Genomic DNA, 17592 nt, shown 5'->3' on the forward strand with positions numbered 1-17592 from the left:
AACAAAAACACGTAAAAAATCGTACGTCCCTATTTACGTTTTTTTGTTACGTTTTTACTAAAAAAACGAAAACAAAAAGTAAAAAATTGTTGTTTTTGTATTACTACATTTTTTTTTTTTTTTGCGCTGCTCTCGCCATACGTCGCTTGTCCCCGCCGGGGCTTAAGGCTTCCTGCGGAACGCATTCCGTCGCCCCCCCCCCCCCCCGCTCGGTGTGGCCCGCATGGGCACCGCCGTCACCACCTGAGAAACGAAAGAACATTTGAGGGGCGTCGTCCAGCGCCACCTTTTCTCCACGATGAGCCCAGCTCTTTTCCCTCCGTGTCGCCTCTGCTGTTGTTCCACGGCCCGTACCGCGTGCTGTCGGGTATAACGACGTTGCTGGCCACGCCGGTGGGGCCCAACTCCTCCATCCCGTCAGTGACACGCCAGCTCGTGAAGAGAACCGTCACCAGCACCATCAGGCCGCTCACCACAAGCACTCCAAGGGCCATCCAGAACGGAATGTTGGTGAAGGAAGCCTCACCGAAGAGGCCACTTGACCGTTTCCTCGTCGGGTCGGACAGAGGCATCCCAAAGTAGACGGTGCGCTGCTGCAGCGACCGCCTCCCCGGGCGTCGCGTGAGGCCCTCCAGCACGTCATGCAATTCAGTGAAGCAGTTATTCGGCAGCTTCACCGCTGTTCCCGGCGGAACGACAGTCGGACGCCCACCACCGTCAGGGAACGGTATCATCAACGACCATGTGAAGTTCGCAGCAACCTGCTGTGGATCGCCGTTGAACCACGAAACCACCGCTAGGTGAGTGATGCTGCAGCCGTCCATCCCGCCCGTCATATCCAATGACGCAGCAGAGTTGGCGCGCGCTGATGGCGATTGATGCTTCGGCGGGTAGGGGCGGCAAAAACAACCTGTGAGGTCGCCCTGCAGCGCGCGGCTAACCATCTCCACGTACCGCCGCGGCGCCACAGCCACGTAATGCAGGTCAGAACCTATGAGAAGCAGCGTGGCGTCCTCCTCGATGGTTATATATTGTTCCACCTTCTGCGCAGGGCCGCCGAACGGCGCGAAAGAGGCACTCACGTCCGCTGCGCCCTGCGTGGCGCATGCAGGCAGGAAAGGAAACCGTAGGGACGGCAGTACGGCCACCAAAAAGAGAAGAAGCTGCAGCCGCAGCATCGCAACTCAAGGCGCTCCAACAAGAAAGCAAACAAAAAAAAAGAGAAAACACGAACAGCCCTCTCCTCCGCCTCCGTATGTTCCGCGCCACTTGTCTTTGTGTTATATCACGACCAACCTGCGTGCCCACAACGTTGTCGCAGAAGCCTCCTCCCGCCGCTATGCACTTCCCTTCAAGTCACCACTCCCAGCCCACCCTGAGACAGCAAGTATATATATATATATATATATGTACGTGGGTGTGGCTAACAGAACTGAAGACAACAAACTAAAAGCCCTACACAAGAGCGAATGCGAAGAAAAGAAGAACACAACGAAAAAAAAAAACACACACACAATCCGGTTGATCGATAAAGCACTCGTTATGCGTGTCAGCCAACGGGACTGCGCACCGCAGAACTCACAGCGGCACGCTGCGTTTGCGAATCACTGCCAGCAGTAGTCGCACTCTGCAGCTCTGAACAAAAAACACATCATGCACAGCAATAACAAGCCAAGCAACGCAAAAGTAAACTTGCGTGTTCGTTGGCAGCGAGGTCAAACACACACAAAAACAAAAAAGAAAAAATGTTATCGTGTTTTTTTTTCCTCACTTCCTACACTGCCTCCCCTGAGCTGGGCACCATACACGTGTACAACGGTAAGGGTACTGAATGCATTGGAAGCCACCGCGTCAAGTGAGAGGTTCATGTTGCCACAAGAAGAACCGTTCCAATGTGGGCTCTCATGCCAAGGCGCATATATATATATATATATATCAAAACGAGAGCCCACATATTCCCTGAATTCTTCTTCCTTCTGTTTCACTGTGGCAGCGTTCTCGCAGCCAGGCATGTAAGCATCGTCCACAACAAACCCTTCGCGCGCCGGTTCCTCCCATGCTAGAGAAACGCCCACAACTACTTCGCCTTGGGTCGCTTTGCCCGCTTGTTGCTATAGACATCCGACAGCCAGCGCCAGATGAGACCCATGCAGGCCCCTGCGGTAAACCCACCAAGGTGGGCTGCGTGGCCAACGACGTCGCCTGCCGGCAGCCACGCAGCGTTGGAAAATTCTTCTGAGGAGTGCAGCAGCGAGCAGGCGACGGCGGTGAGCTCCGGTAGCACCATCGGGAGAGCGGTGCCCCACCGCTGGTAGTACGCCACGTTGAAACCGGCCAGGGAGAAGATCCCGGCACTGGCGCCGCACATGAAGATGCCGTCCGTCCGCTTCTTGTCCATTTTGTAGCTCATCTGGTCCACCCAGTTCCGCACGCGTCGAAGCACGCCGTCCAAGGCGCCGCCGTTCGCCCCCTCCTTCATTCCCGCCAGCAACGGCCATCGCTTGTGCCGCTGTGCCAGCTGGGCGTCATTGTACAGCAGCTGGCCCCCGATGCCGCCCACGATGCTGCCGGCCACAAGGACCACAAAGGACCCAAGCGTGCGCCGCAGCGACACCCAGACGCTCTCTTCCTCCACGTTCTTTATCACGGAGGAGCCACCGAACTCGATAAGGGTCGCCGTGAGCGCAGAGAGATTCCCAAAAAGGTGGGAGTCGTTGACGTGCACAAACATGTGCGTCAGCAGCACCACCGGCCTGTGCTTAAAGGCCTCAACTGAGAAACCGTAGTCCATTACGCGCACTAGCGCCTGCAGCCGCGTCGGCCACTCCCCATTCGGGCAGTACGCCATCAGACACACCCACACGGGCGTCAGGCGAATCGCCGCACATGTGAGCTCCACGCGAACCATCTAAAACCTGACGCCGCTCCACTCGTTCTGCCCTTCGCAGAAGTGGCATGCGGCCCAGCATGCCAAAACAAACAAAAAAAAATGGAAAAAAGGTGCGGTGCGCGGAAGACGAAAGAAACACACGCATGGTTTGGACGACGCTCATCTGCCCCCCTCACTGCCGTCTCGGCCACCTCGACGAATATCGCACCGCTCCCACGTTCACGCTCTTTCCTTCGCATCTTCCATTGCCTGCGTGTTCGCTCCTCAGAGGCATCTCTCCCTTATCGTCTCCACCACAGTCATAGCACACCACGATTTTCCTCCTTTTCTATTATTTTATTTAACTTATTCTTCAAAGAAATCCCTTCAAATCCGCCTTTCTCTCCCCTTTAACATCCACCCATCGAAGTCATCTTTCGCCCTCTCAAATCACGGAGGCCCACAGCACCGCCGTGCACAAAATGCTCCCGCCGACCCATACAGCGCGAGAGACAAATACAATGAGAAAAAATGTCACAACTTCACAGACCAACATCATACATCATTTTTTTATACACATTTTCCTTTCAAATTTGATTCCGATTTACACACCTTATTCATCCCTTTTATAAAATTCATCCAAATAACACAAAAAGAAAAAAAACCAAAAATATACGAATTCACGAAGGGAAACCGGCACCACTGACACCATTTCCCGGATATAACACAAAAACAGTTCATCTAGCCCGGCTGCAGCCCCCCTCCCCATAAGAGAAAGGTGCCAGCCCCCACCGGAGACCAAAGACTACGAGTGCGTCAAAAGAACGCCGGGCTTCAGGTTCTTGTCAACCGTGACGGCCGCCGTCCAGTTGTCGGCGAGCTTCGCAATGTAGGCGACCGCCCACTCCTTGTTCTTGTTCACGCGCGCCTTCAAGGCGTTGCCCTTGAAGAGTACACAGGCCGTCTCGAGGCCCAACGTCCCCGTCCAGCCCTGTCCGTGGCCGCACACCACCTCTGCGCCAACCACCACAGGGTGCGGGACCGTCGGCATGGGCGACACGATGCTGGCCGTGTACGTGCGCAGCTTGTTCGTGCGGACAGTCACCACACGGCCAGCCTCGGCGTAGCGGTAGGCGGCCGTCCACTCGCAGCCCTGCTTCCCGTCCAGCTGATAAGTCACGCCGCACCCAACCTGGCACTGGGACGCCACGGCCGCAACGAGACTCATCTCCACCGCATTCTTCACCAGCCTCGCGTGCGACGACATGTGCCCGCCCAGAACAAACTCGTGCGACACCTCGTACTCGCCGTTCTTCTTCACCGACGCCTCCACCTTGTGGCCCTTGTAGGGGTACGTCACCTTCAGCCCGGCATTGTTGATATCGGGATGCAGCGTCGCCTTCACCCCAAGGTCGCACTGGCCGGCAACGTACTCCACATCCACGCTGAACTTGCCGTCAGACGTCGCGGAGGGGTTGACGAAGAGCCTGTCCTTTGGGCCCTTAAACTTGCTCTCCAACTTCCACTTCCGCGACTCGGTGTAGTTCTTTGTCAGCATGTCCTTCGCATCCTTGTTGAAATCCTTGTACAGGGTCAGCGACTTGGTGACGGGGAACATGGCTGGCATACCTGCTTGGCAGCTGCTGGCTTGCAAAAAAATAATAATAATAATATCACGTCTGCCGCAGTGAAGGGCAACGCGAGGCAAAGAAATAGAGGAGCGAAATAAAAATGGGAGGAAGCAGCGCGCAGAGACCCTAACGCCCGCAAGAGGCATCTCAGAAGAAACAAAGGCCAGCAGCATACGAAACAGTCCACGCACACACACGGGAAGAATTCCGTGCAGTTCCCTCAATGGTTCAATGACATGTTAAAAATAAGTTTGCTAAGTCATTAGGGAGAGTGGCCCCCCTTATTTGTCCCATACATCTCCAATGGGGGGATACGCCCACCTAGCCCCCCTTTTCTACTACTATCCTTCCACACCCAACATGAACTCGTGAAACGACAAAAAGACAACATTAAAACAAATAAACAAAAATAATGTAAGTTAAAAAAACACTTCATCTAGCCCGGCTGCAGCCCCCCTCCCCATAAGAGAAAGGTGCCAGCCCCCACCGGAGACCAAAGACTACGAGTGCGTCAAAAGAACGCCGGGCTTCAGGTTCTTGTCAACCGTGACGGCCGCCGTCCAGTTGTCGGCGAGCTTCGCAATGTAGGCGACCGCCCACTCCTTGTTCTTGTTCACGCGCGCCTTCAAGGCGTTGCCCTTGAAGAGTACACAGGCCGTCTCGAGGCCCAACGTCCCCGTCCAGCCCTGTCCGTGGCCGCACACCACCTCTGCGCCAACCACCACCCGGTGCGGGCACGACGGAATGGGCGACACGATGCTGGTTGTGTACGTGCGCAGCTTGTTCGTGCGGACAGCCACCACACGGCCAGCCTCGGCGTAGCGGCAGGCGGCCGTCCACTCGCAGCCCTGCTTCCCGTCCAGCTGATAAGTCGCGCCGCACCCAACCTGGCACTGGGACGCCACGGCCGCAACGAGACTCATCTCCACCGCATTCTTCACCAGCCTCGCGTGCGACGAAACGTGCCCGCCCAGAACAAACTCGTGCGACACCTCGTACTCGCCGTTCTTCTTCACCGACGCCTCCACCTTGTGGCCCTTGTAGGGGTACGTCACCTTCAGCCCGGCATTGTTGATATCGGGATACAGCGTCGCCTTCACCGCGGCGTCGCACTGGCCGGCAACGTACTCCACATCCACGCTGAACTTGCCGTCAGACGTCGCGGAGGGGTTGACGAAGAGCCTGTCCTTTGGGCCCTTAAACTTGCTCTCCAACTTCCACTTCCGCGACTCGGTGTAGTTCTTTGTCAGCATGTCCTTCGCATCCTTGTTGAAATCCTTGTACAGGGTCAGCGACTTGGTGACGGGGAACATGGCTGGCATACCTGCTTGGCAGCTGCTGGCTTGCAAAAAAAAAATAATAATAATATCACGTCTGCCGCAGTGAAGGGCAACGCGAGGCAAAGAAATAGAGGGGCGAAATAAAAATGGGAGGAAGCAGCGTGTAGAGAAGCCATGTGAAGCACGGACTGGGGGAGACCATACGTGCGACACTGCAGTCATTTTGCTTCTGCTGAGCGTGGCCTCCGCAAGAGTGCATACTAACTGCAAATGAAAGGACATTTCAGAGAGGGGCAAAGTATGAAATTTTGTCGATAGTTTTTTTGTGTGTTGTTACTTGTTTTATGTATGTGCTGGACCACTGATTCGGTCGCATTGAGGATGTAGTCAATCTGTTGAAGAATGCCTCGTTGCCTCTCTCACCCACACACGCATACACACACATACAATGCATGAACGGCGGCAGTGCTACGTGGTGCTCGTCGTGGAGCAATAACAATCAGGTGGAGAGCGAAGGAAACGAAAAGTCGTCCGACTGCCCAGGGCAGGTAGACACCATCAACATATTATGTGATAACATGAGAAAGGAAAAATGTTGTTGTTGTTTTTTTCCCCGTTGGTGTCATTTTCTCGCGGGCTTACAGCCGTCCAGGGTTTTTTTTCCCTTTCAAACGTCACGGCTCGTGTCTAAGAAGAGTGCCGCCGCTGCATCGCCGTGGACGGACCGTAGCTGCTTCATCATCGTGGTGCGATGGCGTCTGAGCAGCTCCAGACGATCGTAGAGGGTGGTGCACCGCATCATGACCCATTTGCGTTCCTGCAGCAGTAGTTGGGTTGCCTCCTCCAACGCCGCGGCGGTGTCGCGTTGCACAGAGCGAACTACGCTCAGGCGTTGGTGGAGCGAACGCCTCACGGCATGCGGCAAGGCAGATGAGTCAGATTTCTCGTCCTGCATCATGGGTGGCGTGTATCGCAGGCGTTGCGTCTCCTTCAAGGAGAAAATCGTGTCATGGACTCCCGCTGCCTCGGCATCATGGGTGTCATACCCGTCGTGTGTAACGTTCTTCGGCAACGCAGTCAAAGCAGCGAGGGCGGCTGCACCTTCACGTCCAGCTGGGGTCAGTGCGTCGTAGTGGCCAGTCAAGGTAGCTGTAACCGGCGCAGTAAACGCCGCCCGCAACGCGGCATGCTTGGGGTCCAAAAGCGTACCCCCCGCCCTGCGGGTGATGAACCGGCGGCCACCGCCCTCACCGTCATCGTCAGAGGCAGCACGGTGCCCGTGGTGGTCCATGGACGAGATGCGCAGTTTTGTGTTGGGAATCGCCGCACCATCCTCCTTCGCCTGCCCCGCACCGCTGCAACAGTCATCGACAGAATAATGCCGGCATGGTGTGTGAAATGCGCCAGGCGGCGTCTCTTTCCTCTTATGACTTTTCGCGCACCTGGCGTTTCCCTCATTTTTGTCTACTGGGTCTGCACCCGCGCGGCTTTCTTTCAATGCAACGAAGGAGACGGGCCCTGTCTTTCGCGCCGCCGTCGCCGTGGCCGCGGCTAACGAGATTTGCGGCGACCATGAAGGGCCCTGCGTTTCGTCGCGGTGCCACGCTGGTGCGGTCAATCCCACCGGAAGTACACAGCCATCAGCCACCGCGGGCTGGTGACGCTGCTGCAGCAGCTCCTCCGCCTCTAGGAGCAGGCTGGCGGCATCAAGCCGGCGCATGAAAGTGACAGCGCTTGCGTCGTTCAACGTGGCCTCTGCCAGTTGCGGCGCCTTGGGGCAGCACCGCTGACTGCTCCGGCCTCCTTTGCCTGCTGCAATCCCCCGGCCGGGTTGCCCATCGGCCCGCATGTCATCGAGGGCCAAAACGTGCAAAATATCTTGCGCCGTGGCTCTGTCGCTGCGGGTCATCAACGTCGCAGCAGGCGGCCGTGCCGCGCGACCCACAGAAACTCCCTGCGTGTGTGTGCCTATGGGACGAGCCACCTGCGGCTGAGTCCCTCCCGCTGAGCCGCGCGTCCCCCTGTGTGCTGCGGGGGCCTACTTACTTTTTTTTCTCTCTTTTGTGTTCCTTCGCTCCCTCCGCTTCTTCGCCGCACAGAAAAAAAAAAAACAGGGCAAGAACGGGCGCAGGCGCCGGCGTAGCTCAAACATGACAAAGATGGGGGCAGGTGGAGTCCTCCCCGACTACCACCCCACAAGTACACACACACGTGGGAACCATTCACTTTTCATGCCGCGCCATCCCAGCCCTTGCGGTTTGAACAAACATCTTCTCTCTCACTCTCACTCACTCATTCGCTCTCTTGTTGAGGAGTCCCACGCGAGTCCACTCTCCTGACCCCGTCACGCGCAACGGTCGGTGCGTCCAGCAGAGGCAAGCCAGCCCACAACACGTATGCGCGTTCGGCCGCAGGGCGGAGAGAGAGGACTAGACACAGCAAGAAAGCGTCTCATGGCATCCGCCACCCCCTGCTCTCCATCTTGTTGGGCTGGGGGCACTCTCCCGCCGGCATACAATTACATCAAGTGAAACCGAATAAAATAAGCAGCAACAACAAGAACAAAAAACTCACTAGGCCCACGGGCAAGCAATAGGAAAGTAAGTAGACACTTTTTTTTTTCCTTTTCTTTTTTTTGCGTGTGTGTTCGTGCTACGCGTCGTCAGTGCAATAACTCGTCCGCAGAGAGCAACGGACGGACGCCAAATGCGAAGGCGGAAATGCGCATCAGTACATCCTGCTCCATTTTCCGGCGTGATTGCCTTCGTGGAAGCAGCAGGTGTCGATTGCGTGCATAATGCGCCTCGCGTAGCTCACTGCTGTGGGCTTGTGTGCTACTTTGCGCATCGGCCCCGTCGCCGTCCCTGGGGGCCTCCCTTGTCGAAAAAAATATGGTAACGGCACGTCGAAGCACTAATAGCACCATAAACAACACACGACGCTCCTCCGCATTGGTGGAGCGGCACACCAAGACGTCCATGCGCGAGCGGTTCAACAATGCGAGGCCCGCCTCCACGTACAACCTGAGGTATACTTCACACTCCGCGCTTGGACAGCACGCAAGGCAGCAATGTCCCGCAACCTCGCCGTTCTCCTGCCCCCGCCCAAGCTGCGTGCAAGAGGCCGCCTCCTGCACGTTCTCTGTGCAGGTCTGCAGGTGCTGGAAGCGGCACTCCGCAGCAGGTGAAGTAAACGCAATGTTGTCTGCCTCCGCCCGACGCATGGCATGCAGGGCAAAGCACAGCTTACGCCACTGTGAAAAGGACAAATCCGCGGGGTGTAGCACAAACTTCACGGTTTCTGGTGGTGGTTCTGTTGCCGCCGCCGTTGAGCCTCCCTCGTTCGTAGTGTGTTGTGTTAAGGCGGCAACAACCGCCATGACGCGCACGAGTGCAGAGGCCTGCTTGAGCAGAAGTCCTTCGATGGGCGGTCCCTCCCAGCTACTTCTACGCCCCGTGGCGTCGTGCCGGCCACCTGGCATCCCGTCTGCGACCAGCCGCCGCAGCAGCAAGGAAAAGTTGCCAGGGAACCCCACAAGCCCGTTCCAGCTCCCCTCCGTGGCTGGACGCGATGCCACGTCCCTCGCGCAGCAGGTCGCGAGAGGGGCAAAACAAAATGTTGTGGGCACTTCAACATCTGGAAGAAGGGACTCCAAGGAGCACTGGGCAAGCCGTTGCAGGGTGACGTACGGCGTGGACGCGTCGCTTGCCTTGACGGTGGCAAGGCGGCGAGTCCGCGACTCCTGCTCCACCGCATAGAGGGTCATGGCCATGTACACGACGTCGTCGCAGATCAGGCTGTGGTGGCTGTCCACGTAGGCATCAATTGCCTCACATTCCGCCTTCCTCGTTCGTGCTGCATCACTCTCTTGGGGTGTACGAAGCGACAAGGACGTCATCAGTCCATCCCACATGTAGGAAACCGTGGATAATACACCGTCCCCTTTCCTGTTCTCCTGCGACTGCGGGTATGGTTGTTGTCGTTGGCGGAGGCGTAATTCCTCACGCATAAAGGCGCGCCGAGACGCCGCATCTTCAATGCTGTGAAACCAATTCGCCATCACTCCAAACAGCACGGTGCGTATTCGCGCCGGTGGCACTGCGTCCAGAAGCTGTTGTCGTCCCCCGGGCCAAGTATCAGCAAACGACGCAAGACGAAGCAGCGCAGAGACCGTTGCTATCACGCATGTTGCCGCAAATAGGGGCGGAGAAGCATGCAACGCGTCCCAGTCAGCGTGTACCCGCTTCCTGGCTGTCAAAAATGGACGTCTTTGCGCACCCCGCATCACGAGGGCCACGTGAAGGCGCCGACGCCCATCCAGTCCACGGCACTCGCTGCAGAAAACCCTCCACAATGTGCAGCAAGACCTTGCAGCGGGGAGCGGTGTCGCCGAGTAGAGAATGTGGGATATTCGCAAATGGTGTCATCATCCATCGCGCCATCTCCTCGTCGTGGGGAGGCGCAGGGACGAGAACACGGTGATTGTGGGACAACAGTACCTGCTGAACGCTGCATGCCAGCGTCATGACCTCCCTAGCAACCTGAAGACACTCTGTGAAGGGTGTGGACGCCCACGCAGAGGAGGAGGTGGTGGTAGTCCCTGGAGTCAACTTGGTTGCGTGTTGGCAGCACGCCTCATGCATGCGTGCGTTCCCCCGCGCCGCATGATCGCCGGCCCACGCTGCAGGTGAAGTGGCTCTAAACTCTACAGAGCGGTTCAGTCGAAGTAGAGCCGGCAGCATCGGCTCCGTTGGAACGCAGAAAGCGATCGACTGCAGTACCCGGACAAGTGACGGCAATAATAGACTCAGTAAAACATCAGCCACCCACCGCCGGCACGCGTTCGCCACACCCGCGTCAGACGACGACACGGGAACTTTCCGCTGATTGCTGTTGGTGCCGTCGTTCTCCGAGTCGCCTTCGCCAGCGCCAGCGCCTGCATGCAACTCACAACGGTCGATCCAGGCGTGAAAGAATAGGAGAGCGTCCGCCATGGCACTTATGCCATAGACGAGCATCGCGCCAATAAAAAAACGTCGCTCGGTCGCCGCAAGGACAGGGAAGGGAAAGACCTCGGCCGTAGCAAAAGACGCCTTAGCCGTTTCTCTGGAGGCCCTTGAATGACGCGTCCTTGGCGGTGTGGCTCGCCGGGCGTCCAGGTCAATCCAGCAGACCATCTGCAGAACCCGGCCGAGCTCTCCTATCGCAGAGACGAATGGAACCGTGTCGCACAGAAACCCACACACGGCCCCTGCCGCAAACATATCGCGAAGAGCGCAAAGGCACTCAAGCAGCATCAGTGTACGCCACCAGACCAACTTGTACACCACCTCCGGTTGCTCACGTGGGTCCACCGCAATGAAGGCGTCTCGCCGCCAAAAATCGGCTCCATCGTGCGGCAGACTCGTCGCACTGCTGCGAACGTGGGGCGCCAGCAGCACAACGCCCCGCAACGATCGTTCCCACAGCAGAACTTGTTGCCGCAGCACTGCCGATAGCAAACGGGCATGTGTGTCCGTTGGCGCCACACTCCCGCGTGCATAACAGTCCCGCATAAACCTCAAGACCGTTGTGCGAAGTGCAGATGCCGCAAGATAACGCTGTCTCGCCTCCGCATTCCATACACGGTCGCTAGTCAACCTCAGTCGCTCCGCAGCAGGGTCCTTTGCGTCATCGTGCCCGTTGACATTCACCCCGTCGATGGTGCAGCAGCCGCTCGTCGCTTGTTGCAGCGGTGGCGCTGCAGACGCGTGGGCGCGTCCGTTCATCAGCAGCATATCGGACAGGGTAAACTCTGTGAGCCGCAAAGCGAACTGTGTGAGGGACTGGGGAAGTTGTCCGCCCGCAACGCACAGGCACGTCAAGAGGAGGTTCACGTACCAGAGGTCCTTTTCTTGATACTCCCAGGGCCGCTGGCGGCCCTCCCGCTGCGTGGGTTCAAAGGCGGATGTGAGGCAAACACCCCCGAGCGTCTGCGAGACGCACTTCAAAACCCGACACATCGCGACTACCACCCAGCAGTGGTTACTGTTGACACGGGGGTGGGTGCCTCGCCCTGGCTGCGTCTGCTCTGATGTGGACGCAGCGGCATCCGTCAAGAGCTGCCGTCGCCAGGCATCCCCCACCTCACGCAGGATGGCGGCAACGTCGCGCACCTGTTCAGCGGTGCTGGCGTTCCCACCGCGACGCACGTGCGCCACAAACTCCACACACGACGCTTCCGACACCTCCTCCCGCGCTGACTCCTCCAGCATCCCTCTCTGCCCTCGCTGAGGCGCGTGGACGTCCTGAAAAGCGTCTCCAGGCACATCGGCGACGTCCGACAACAGAACGAGTCTGCCGAGTTCTGCCAGAGCAATGCACACCACAATCTCTTGCACGTGTTCCAGAGTCAATGGAACGTCCTCCGCATTATTGTCCTCTTCGCCGTCGGTGTCCTTGTCCTCATCCCCCGCCTCCGCCTTCTTCTCATTCGCAGCAGCTGCAGGCGTCACCTTGGCGGCCACGCCCAAGTTTCCCCGCCGCTTTGCGTCACTACATACACGCAGCCCCACCCACGCACGGCGGGTGTTGCGTTGATTAAACACCGATTCAATGATTTTAGACTGGAATCCCCGCGATGCAGCAGCCTGTGAATTATCATCACCACCGCCACCATCCTCGTTGGCGCCGCCGCTGGTCATGCTCCGCCACTTCGTGAGAGGATTCTTGTGGGACTGCGGTAGCGGCAGACAGCGCACGTGCAGCTGCAGCTGCCCGGTTTGAGCCCGCACTTCGGTACGCCGTGCCGGATCCTCCCCCGCTCCCTTGAGTCGTCGCCAGAGAGGGAAGTATATTTGCGCCAGGCGTGCAATGAGAGTAGTGAAGGCCTCGCTCTGAAGAAGCCGCATGTGTGCCCCTCCCACTTCATCTCCCTCTTTGTTGGTCTTGAGCTTCTCAGTGGGCTGCGCCCGTGCAGCCCTGCCGTCGCGACGACACCGGTGAAACACGAGAGCCATGACGTAGCTGCTGAGGAGCACGCCCAGAAATCGACCCACGGCCGGTACACTGCCGTGAAATATCATTATATTCAGCAGCGCCGTCAAGAGATCCCCGCTCCATGGCATCCGCTGTATGAGTGTGGGAGCGCAGGCAGACGCGTCATTTTTGACTGCCTCCGTCGTCATGTTCATGGCGCCCTGCATCAACTCCATAAGAATATAAAAATTTGGCCCTGTGTAGTGCGAAAAGTCCGCACCGTTGTCTTCTCCGCTTGTCACTGCTGCCCCCGATGTGGTTGGCGCGACGGCAGGCAAACTGGACCAAAGGCGTCCGAACATCCCCCCATGGTCATTAGTCCCCTTTCGCTGCTTCTGCTGCTGCTGCTGTGGTTGGCTGGGGCCTGGGGCGGAACGGTTTTCCCCCTCTGCACTCACACCACTGCCACGCCTGTCGACGGTGTCGCTCGAGGCGATTGCGGCGGCCGCAATCACACGCTTGTGTGCGCAGTGGATAATTCGCCGCTCCCATAGCCGCACGTCGCCTGTGGCAACGGCGTAGAGAACCTCCGTTCGCTCCACAGGCAGACACAGTGCGGCGGCATCCCTGCATGTCATGGTGGCCGTCGGCGTCGCTGTAGTGCCCTTTTGCGGGTCTTTGGCACACACTCAGACAGACACAACGTTGTTCAGAGAAAAGAGAAGCCGGAGACAACCACACACATGTGCGAAGAAACATAAGAGAACGGGGTGAAGAGAGATACATAGAAACGTCTACGTGCAGCCGCCTCGTCACCGTCACCACTAACACCTCCGGCAGAACAAAAACAGGCAGACGCCGTCTCGCCACGTTCCGTGCAAGCATTACAACTGCAACAAAACCAGATATACATATATATATATATATCTTTCGGACACACTGACATTACCCCCGTCCCCCGCCCCATACGCATACAAAGAAGGAAAAGAAAGAGAGGAGAGAGCAAGAGGAGGAGGAAAATGTAAAAATACAAGGAAAACAAAAATAAGATAAAAACACACAACAAAAAAAAAACGCAAGCATTTGAAATGAACCCTAACGCTAATGGCGGGGGGGGAAGGGAAGGGAGGCACATGCCAGGGTTGTGGTTTCAACGCACCCATGTATCACTTAACTCATGCAGGCATGTGGCAAAGAAAAGAGAAAAATGCTGGAAGAGCCATCAGAAGCAACAATAAATCCCCCTACAGCGTGCTTGTCAGTCATTGTTGTTGCTGTTGTAAGGCGCATAAGTCGCTTGGCCTCCATCTCGATATCTCTCTATTATTATCTGCGCCCCGCTCCCCCACTCACTCACTATTACCCCGCAATGCTGGCATTCCACTAGACCTGATGCCTTCTGTTTCACTTGCCCGCACACTCACACACACACCTCTCATCCAGTCTCATTGTTGTTGGTGTTGGTGTTTCTCCCTTACTTTTTGCTGCGTTAGCAACGTAAGTTTCCCCCACCTCCTTTTTGTTTCGTTTTCTCGATGTTCCTCCTTCTACCGCTCCTGCAGCAACTGCTGTAGGAGCAACAGACCATATGGAAATATCACCCCACTGGGCCTGGCACGCTGCTCACTTTCCGCCCACAATGAGGTTTGATGAGGCGGCTCACTACGTTCTGCCTCCGTTGAGGGCATTGGCTGCGCGATGTCTGCATCCTCAGCCGTGACGCCAACGCTGATTGAGCTACGGCAAGATTCGCTCACGACGGTGGCAATGTTGGCCGTCGCATGGAAGCCGTCTTGCAGTGGCGTGGAAGGTGGGGCGTGGGTCCTTGTGGACTGCGTGGGCGTCGTCGCCGTCACAGCGCACACCCCCTCCACCCCCTGCGAGGTGGTGCACAAGCAATCGCCTTCCACAGGTGCAGCTCCCCCCTCCCCCACTGCGGTGTTTCTCAACACTGCCACTTCAGGATTCGCGCTCTCGCCCACGTGCTCTGTTGCTGAAAGCGCTGATGGTACAGCTGGACAAAGCACGCACGTGACGGCGTTGGTCGCCATCGCCGTCACCGTCGTCGTCGTCGTTGGGGCAGCGGCCTCCTCACCCCAGTAGAAGGACGGGGTGGACTCTTCGCAGGGCAAAAAGGGTGAAACATTGACGGTCACGGCAGACGTCGCAGAAGCCTCGCACTGTTGTTGCAGCTGCAGCTGAAGGTTTCTTTTCTTTGCCAGCGGCGAAGTTGAGGACACCGGCAGCAGGCTCATGACACCCATGGTGAGCTCCATCGAGCTCTTGCTGTCCACATGGGAGACATCCGCTGCGCCATCCTCCTGTTTCTGCGCATGCCCCTCGGCAGTGTCGCTGCCGAGGCTCACGGGAAGAGTCCACGACAACGCTGCCGCCTCTTCGCCGCAGAAGAGATTAGGTCGGGCATGGGGCAGACTCCCCAACTCCGCACGCTGGTGGGAATCATACGGGACATGCGCCGTTACAACGTTATCCGGCGGCGAGAACGCGCCCGGGATGTGGCCAAGTCGCATCGACAGTGACGCAGCCGTGTCGGCGATGGTGTCGGGCCGTGCCTCATGCATCAACCACCCCGTGGCGGGGAGCAAAGAAGGATACTGCATTCTTCGCGGAAACGGTGGCCAGGCGGAGGGTTTCGGTGATAGTCTCGACAGAGAACCGACGAGGCATCCCGTGGAAGCCGTCTCCTGCAGTCTCGCTACTGTGCTGTGTGCTGCCTCCTGGCCAAACAAAGTCTCTGAAGCTGCTGACCCACCGGCCATCGTTGAGATGGGCGCAACGCCGCCCCCCTCGTTTCCCGATGTTACGGCTAATCCCCGTTCTAATGGGGCGTCCGCAGACACTACTGCCGTTCGCATCGCCGAAGTTCCCGTCGTTGCCGTGTACGCACTCAGCCCATCCGTGACAGAAGCAACAGAAAGAAAGGCCATATCCTCGTCGTCCTCTTCAACGTCTTCGGCCTGGTCACATACGTGCAGCGCACAATGGCTTGTCACCGCATGTGCAGACTCAGTTGGGAGGATGGCCTCACAATGTCGTGTTGATATTCGCCACGCTTCCTCCACGCCATCGTTACGCACCGCATGCGTCGGCTGCAGTGAGGCCTGGGACGCACCGACGGCAGCAGTGCACGGCATTGGCGCTGCCCCAGAGTGCACATCCGCCGCTGCTGCCGTCGTGGTTCGCGTCGGGCGTGGGTACTGCCCCTCTAGACGGCACTGCACCTGGGTCTCGGCGTCCGCGCGCTGCGACGCCATCGCGGCTGTCACTCCAGCTACGCATGGTAACGACGCAGGCCGGTAGGAACTTTCCGCTCCCACGAGAAGCACCCCGGAGGCGTGAGGCGGCACATTTGACGCTGGCGTGACCTGCACGTCCTCAGGACCGCCAGCCACTTCAACCCCAAGCGCCGCCGCCATGACCGTCACATCCAAGAAGAAGTCATCGCCGCCGCAAGAGTGACGCTCGGCACTACGATTATCCAGGTGATTCTGCGGTACACTATCACTCCCGTCGCAGGCGTGACTCATTCGTGCGTCATCCAGCGTCACATCCACAGTCACTTTCGCAGAGGTGACATCACTTCTCTCAGCGTACGGCGCGGAGGGCTGCCGCTGCTTTCCCTCCTGTGCACGCCTCGGTTGCGTGTGTTTAGTGTGCTCCGCGCGGTCGCTTGGAGTCGAGTCGACATCTTCCGCCCCCGCAGCCATCGGTGCGTGAAGGCCTTCGGCGACAAGGTGACCCAGCAAAGACTGATCATCCAGCGCAAGAGAGCGAACGCGGTTCCGCACGGCATTCTCCAAATCAATGTGCTGGGACTCCGCCAGCGTCACCACAGCGGCAAGAATGGCCTGCAAGTACGCTGAACTTGCACTCATGTCTTCGCTGCCACTGCTCGAAAAAGGCGAGGCAGTGTCCCCTTGCGCCTCACTGCCGCTGCAAGAGATGGCGCCTGAGAGCATCGCCAGAGAGTCGGCCGCACCCAAAGCACGCTGCACCGTCGCAAGCAGCTCCAAATGATTGTTACACGCCTTCAAAAGGGGCAGGCAGCCCTCCTCATCTGCTGTCACGAACGGCCAGCAACCTCCGCCGCCCCGCGCCCACTCCAGCGCTTCGAGGTCCGCCTCGTACTGCCTGTAACACGGCATCCCCCACAACTTACCCGCCGTCTCCAACGCACGCGTGTCGAAGAAACGAATAGGAAGCTTTTGCGGCAAAAAAAAAAGCGCACGCTAAACCCGAAAGCTCGCCCTACTGTCTACCACGCAAAAAAAAAACTCCTTTCCACGTGAAGCTCTTTTCTTTTTATATATAATTATTTTCCGTTTCCGTCCCTGTCCTTGTATACCTCCCTCCTCCTCTTGCTTAATCCCCACACTCCACATCCAAACCAGGCACAATCAACCAAAAATAACAAAAAAAAATTATTATTATAAATGCTGCACGGCGCCACCAAAAACAAAGACACGCCCGCGGAACACAAACATAGAGAAGGCGAGGGAAGCAGAGACAAACAGAAATCGTGGAGAGGCAGCATGCAGGGAGACGCGCGGGGGGAGACGCGCGGGGGGAGGGGTCCGCCCGATGCAAGAAGGTTGTTTGGCTTCCCCCGCGCAAAAGAAAAAAGAAGGACAGCGGCATGCAGAGGGAACGGGCACCATCCACGAAGGACGGCGTCGCGTGTTCTCCTTGCCGCCCGCCCCCGTTACTCGTTTCGCAGAAAAGCCCCCTTCATCTGCCTGGCCATCGCAGCCGCCCGGGCCCCACGCCCGCCACACGCGCACCACCACCACAACCACCGCTGCCGCCGCCGCCGTTCGCACGCCCCGGTGCCATA

General features: G+C 57.8%; 8 protein-coding genes across 8 annotated transcripts, besides 9 other annotated features; all 8 read right to left on the reverse strand.

Annotated features, from left to right (window-relative positions):
* Nucleotides 1-236: 236 nt before the first annotated feature.
* TraAM80_03335 (uncharacterized protein) lies at nt 237-1178 on the reverse strand (the record flags this gene model as incomplete). The annotated part of the gene is made up of 1 exon (XM_029380310.1): nt 237-1178. One exon carries the CDS (start codon nt 1176-1178, stop codon nt 237-239), a length of 942 nt encoding a protein of 313 aa, XP_029239789.1.
* A 210-nt stretch (nt 1179-1388) lies between these two features.
* Nucleotides 1389-1412: a microsatellite.
* Nucleotides 1413-1916: 504 nt separating this feature from the next.
* Nucleotides 1917-1936: a microsatellite.
* A 141-nt stretch (nt 1937-2077) lies between these two features.
* TraAM80_03336 (putative serine peptidase, Clan S-, family S54) lies at nt 2078-2908 on the reverse strand (the record flags this gene model as incomplete). The annotated part of the gene is made up of 1 exon (XM_029380311.1): nt 2078-2908. The coding sequence occupies one exon, from the start codon at nt 2906-2908 to the stop codon at nt 2078-2080; it is 831 nt and encodes a 276-aa protein (XP_029239790.1).
* A 766-nt stretch (nt 2909-3674) lies between these two features.
* On the reverse strand, nt 3675-4496 carry TraAM80_03337 (putative voltage-dependent anion-selective channel; the record flags this gene model as incomplete). The annotated part of the gene is made up of 1 exon (XM_029380312.1): nt 3675-4496. One exon carries the CDS (start codon nt 4494-4496, stop codon nt 3675-3677), a length of 822 nt encoding a protein of 273 aa, XP_029239791.1.
* Nucleotides 4497-4523: 27 nt separating this feature from the next.
* Nucleotides 4524-4542: a microsatellite.
* A 458-nt stretch (nt 4543-5000) lies between these two features.
* Nucleotides 5001-5822, reverse strand: TraAM80_03338 (putative voltage-dependent anion-selective channel; the record flags this gene model as incomplete). Its single annotated transcript, XM_029380313.1, has 1 exon — nt 5001-5822. The coding sequence occupies one exon, from the start codon at nt 5820-5822 to the stop codon at nt 5001-5003; it is 822 nt and encodes a 273-aa protein (XP_029239792.1).
* A 378-nt stretch (nt 5823-6200) lies between these two features.
* Nucleotides 6201-6228: a microsatellite.
* Nucleotides 6229-6447: 219 nt separating this feature from the next.
* TraAM80_03339 (uncharacterized protein) lies at nt 6448-7689 on the reverse strand (the record flags this gene model as incomplete). The annotated part of the gene is made up of 1 exon (XM_029380314.1): nt 6448-7689. One exon carries the CDS (start codon nt 7687-7689, stop codon nt 6448-6450), a length of 1242 nt encoding a protein of 413 aa, XP_029239793.1.
* A 360-nt stretch (nt 7690-8049) lies between these two features.
* Nucleotides 8050-8085: a microsatellite.
* A 307-nt stretch (nt 8086-8392) lies between these two features.
* Nucleotides 8393-8417: a microsatellite.
* Nucleotides 8418-8442: 25 nt separating this feature from the next.
* TraAM80_03340 (uncharacterized protein) lies at nt 8443-9840 on the reverse strand (the record flags this gene model as incomplete). Its single annotated transcript, XM_029380315.1, has 1 exon — nt 8443-9840. The coding sequence occupies one exon, from the start codon at nt 9838-9840 to the stop codon at nt 8443-8445; it is 1398 nt and encodes a 465-aa protein (XP_029239794.1).
* Nucleotides 9841-10009: 169 nt separating this feature from the next.
* TraAM80_03341 (uncharacterized protein) lies at nt 10010-13375 on the reverse strand (the record flags this gene model as incomplete). The annotated part of the gene is made up of 1 exon (XM_029380316.1): nt 10010-13375. The coding sequence occupies one exon, from the start codon at nt 13373-13375 to the stop codon at nt 10010-10012; it is 3366 nt and encodes a 1121-aa protein (XP_029239795.1).
* Nucleotides 13376-13642: 267 nt separating this feature from the next.
* Nucleotides 13643-13664: a microsatellite.
* A 52-nt stretch (nt 13665-13716) lies between these two features.
* Nucleotides 13717-13782: a sequence feature (GA-rich).
* A 502-nt stretch (nt 13783-14284) lies between these two features.
* Nucleotides 14285-16903, reverse strand: TraAM80_03342 (uncharacterized protein; the record flags this gene model as incomplete). Its single annotated transcript, XM_029380317.1, has 1 exon — nt 14285-16903. The coding sequence occupies one exon, from the start codon at nt 16901-16903 to the stop codon at nt 14285-14287; it is 2619 nt and encodes an 872-aa protein (XP_029239796.1).
* A 599-nt stretch (nt 16904-17502) lies between these two features.
* Nucleotides 17503-17584: a microsatellite.
* Nucleotides 17585-17592: the final 8 nt, after the last annotated feature.

The sequence above is a fragment of the Trypanosoma rangeli genome (genome assembly GCF_003719475.1).
Source record: "Trypanosoma rangeli strain AM80 chromosome Unknown Tra_15.4_contig_00086, whole genome shotgun sequence".
NCBI classification, from domain to species: domain Eukaryota; phylum Euglenozoa; class Kinetoplastea; order Trypanosomatida; family Trypanosomatidae; genus Trypanosoma; species Trypanosoma rangeli.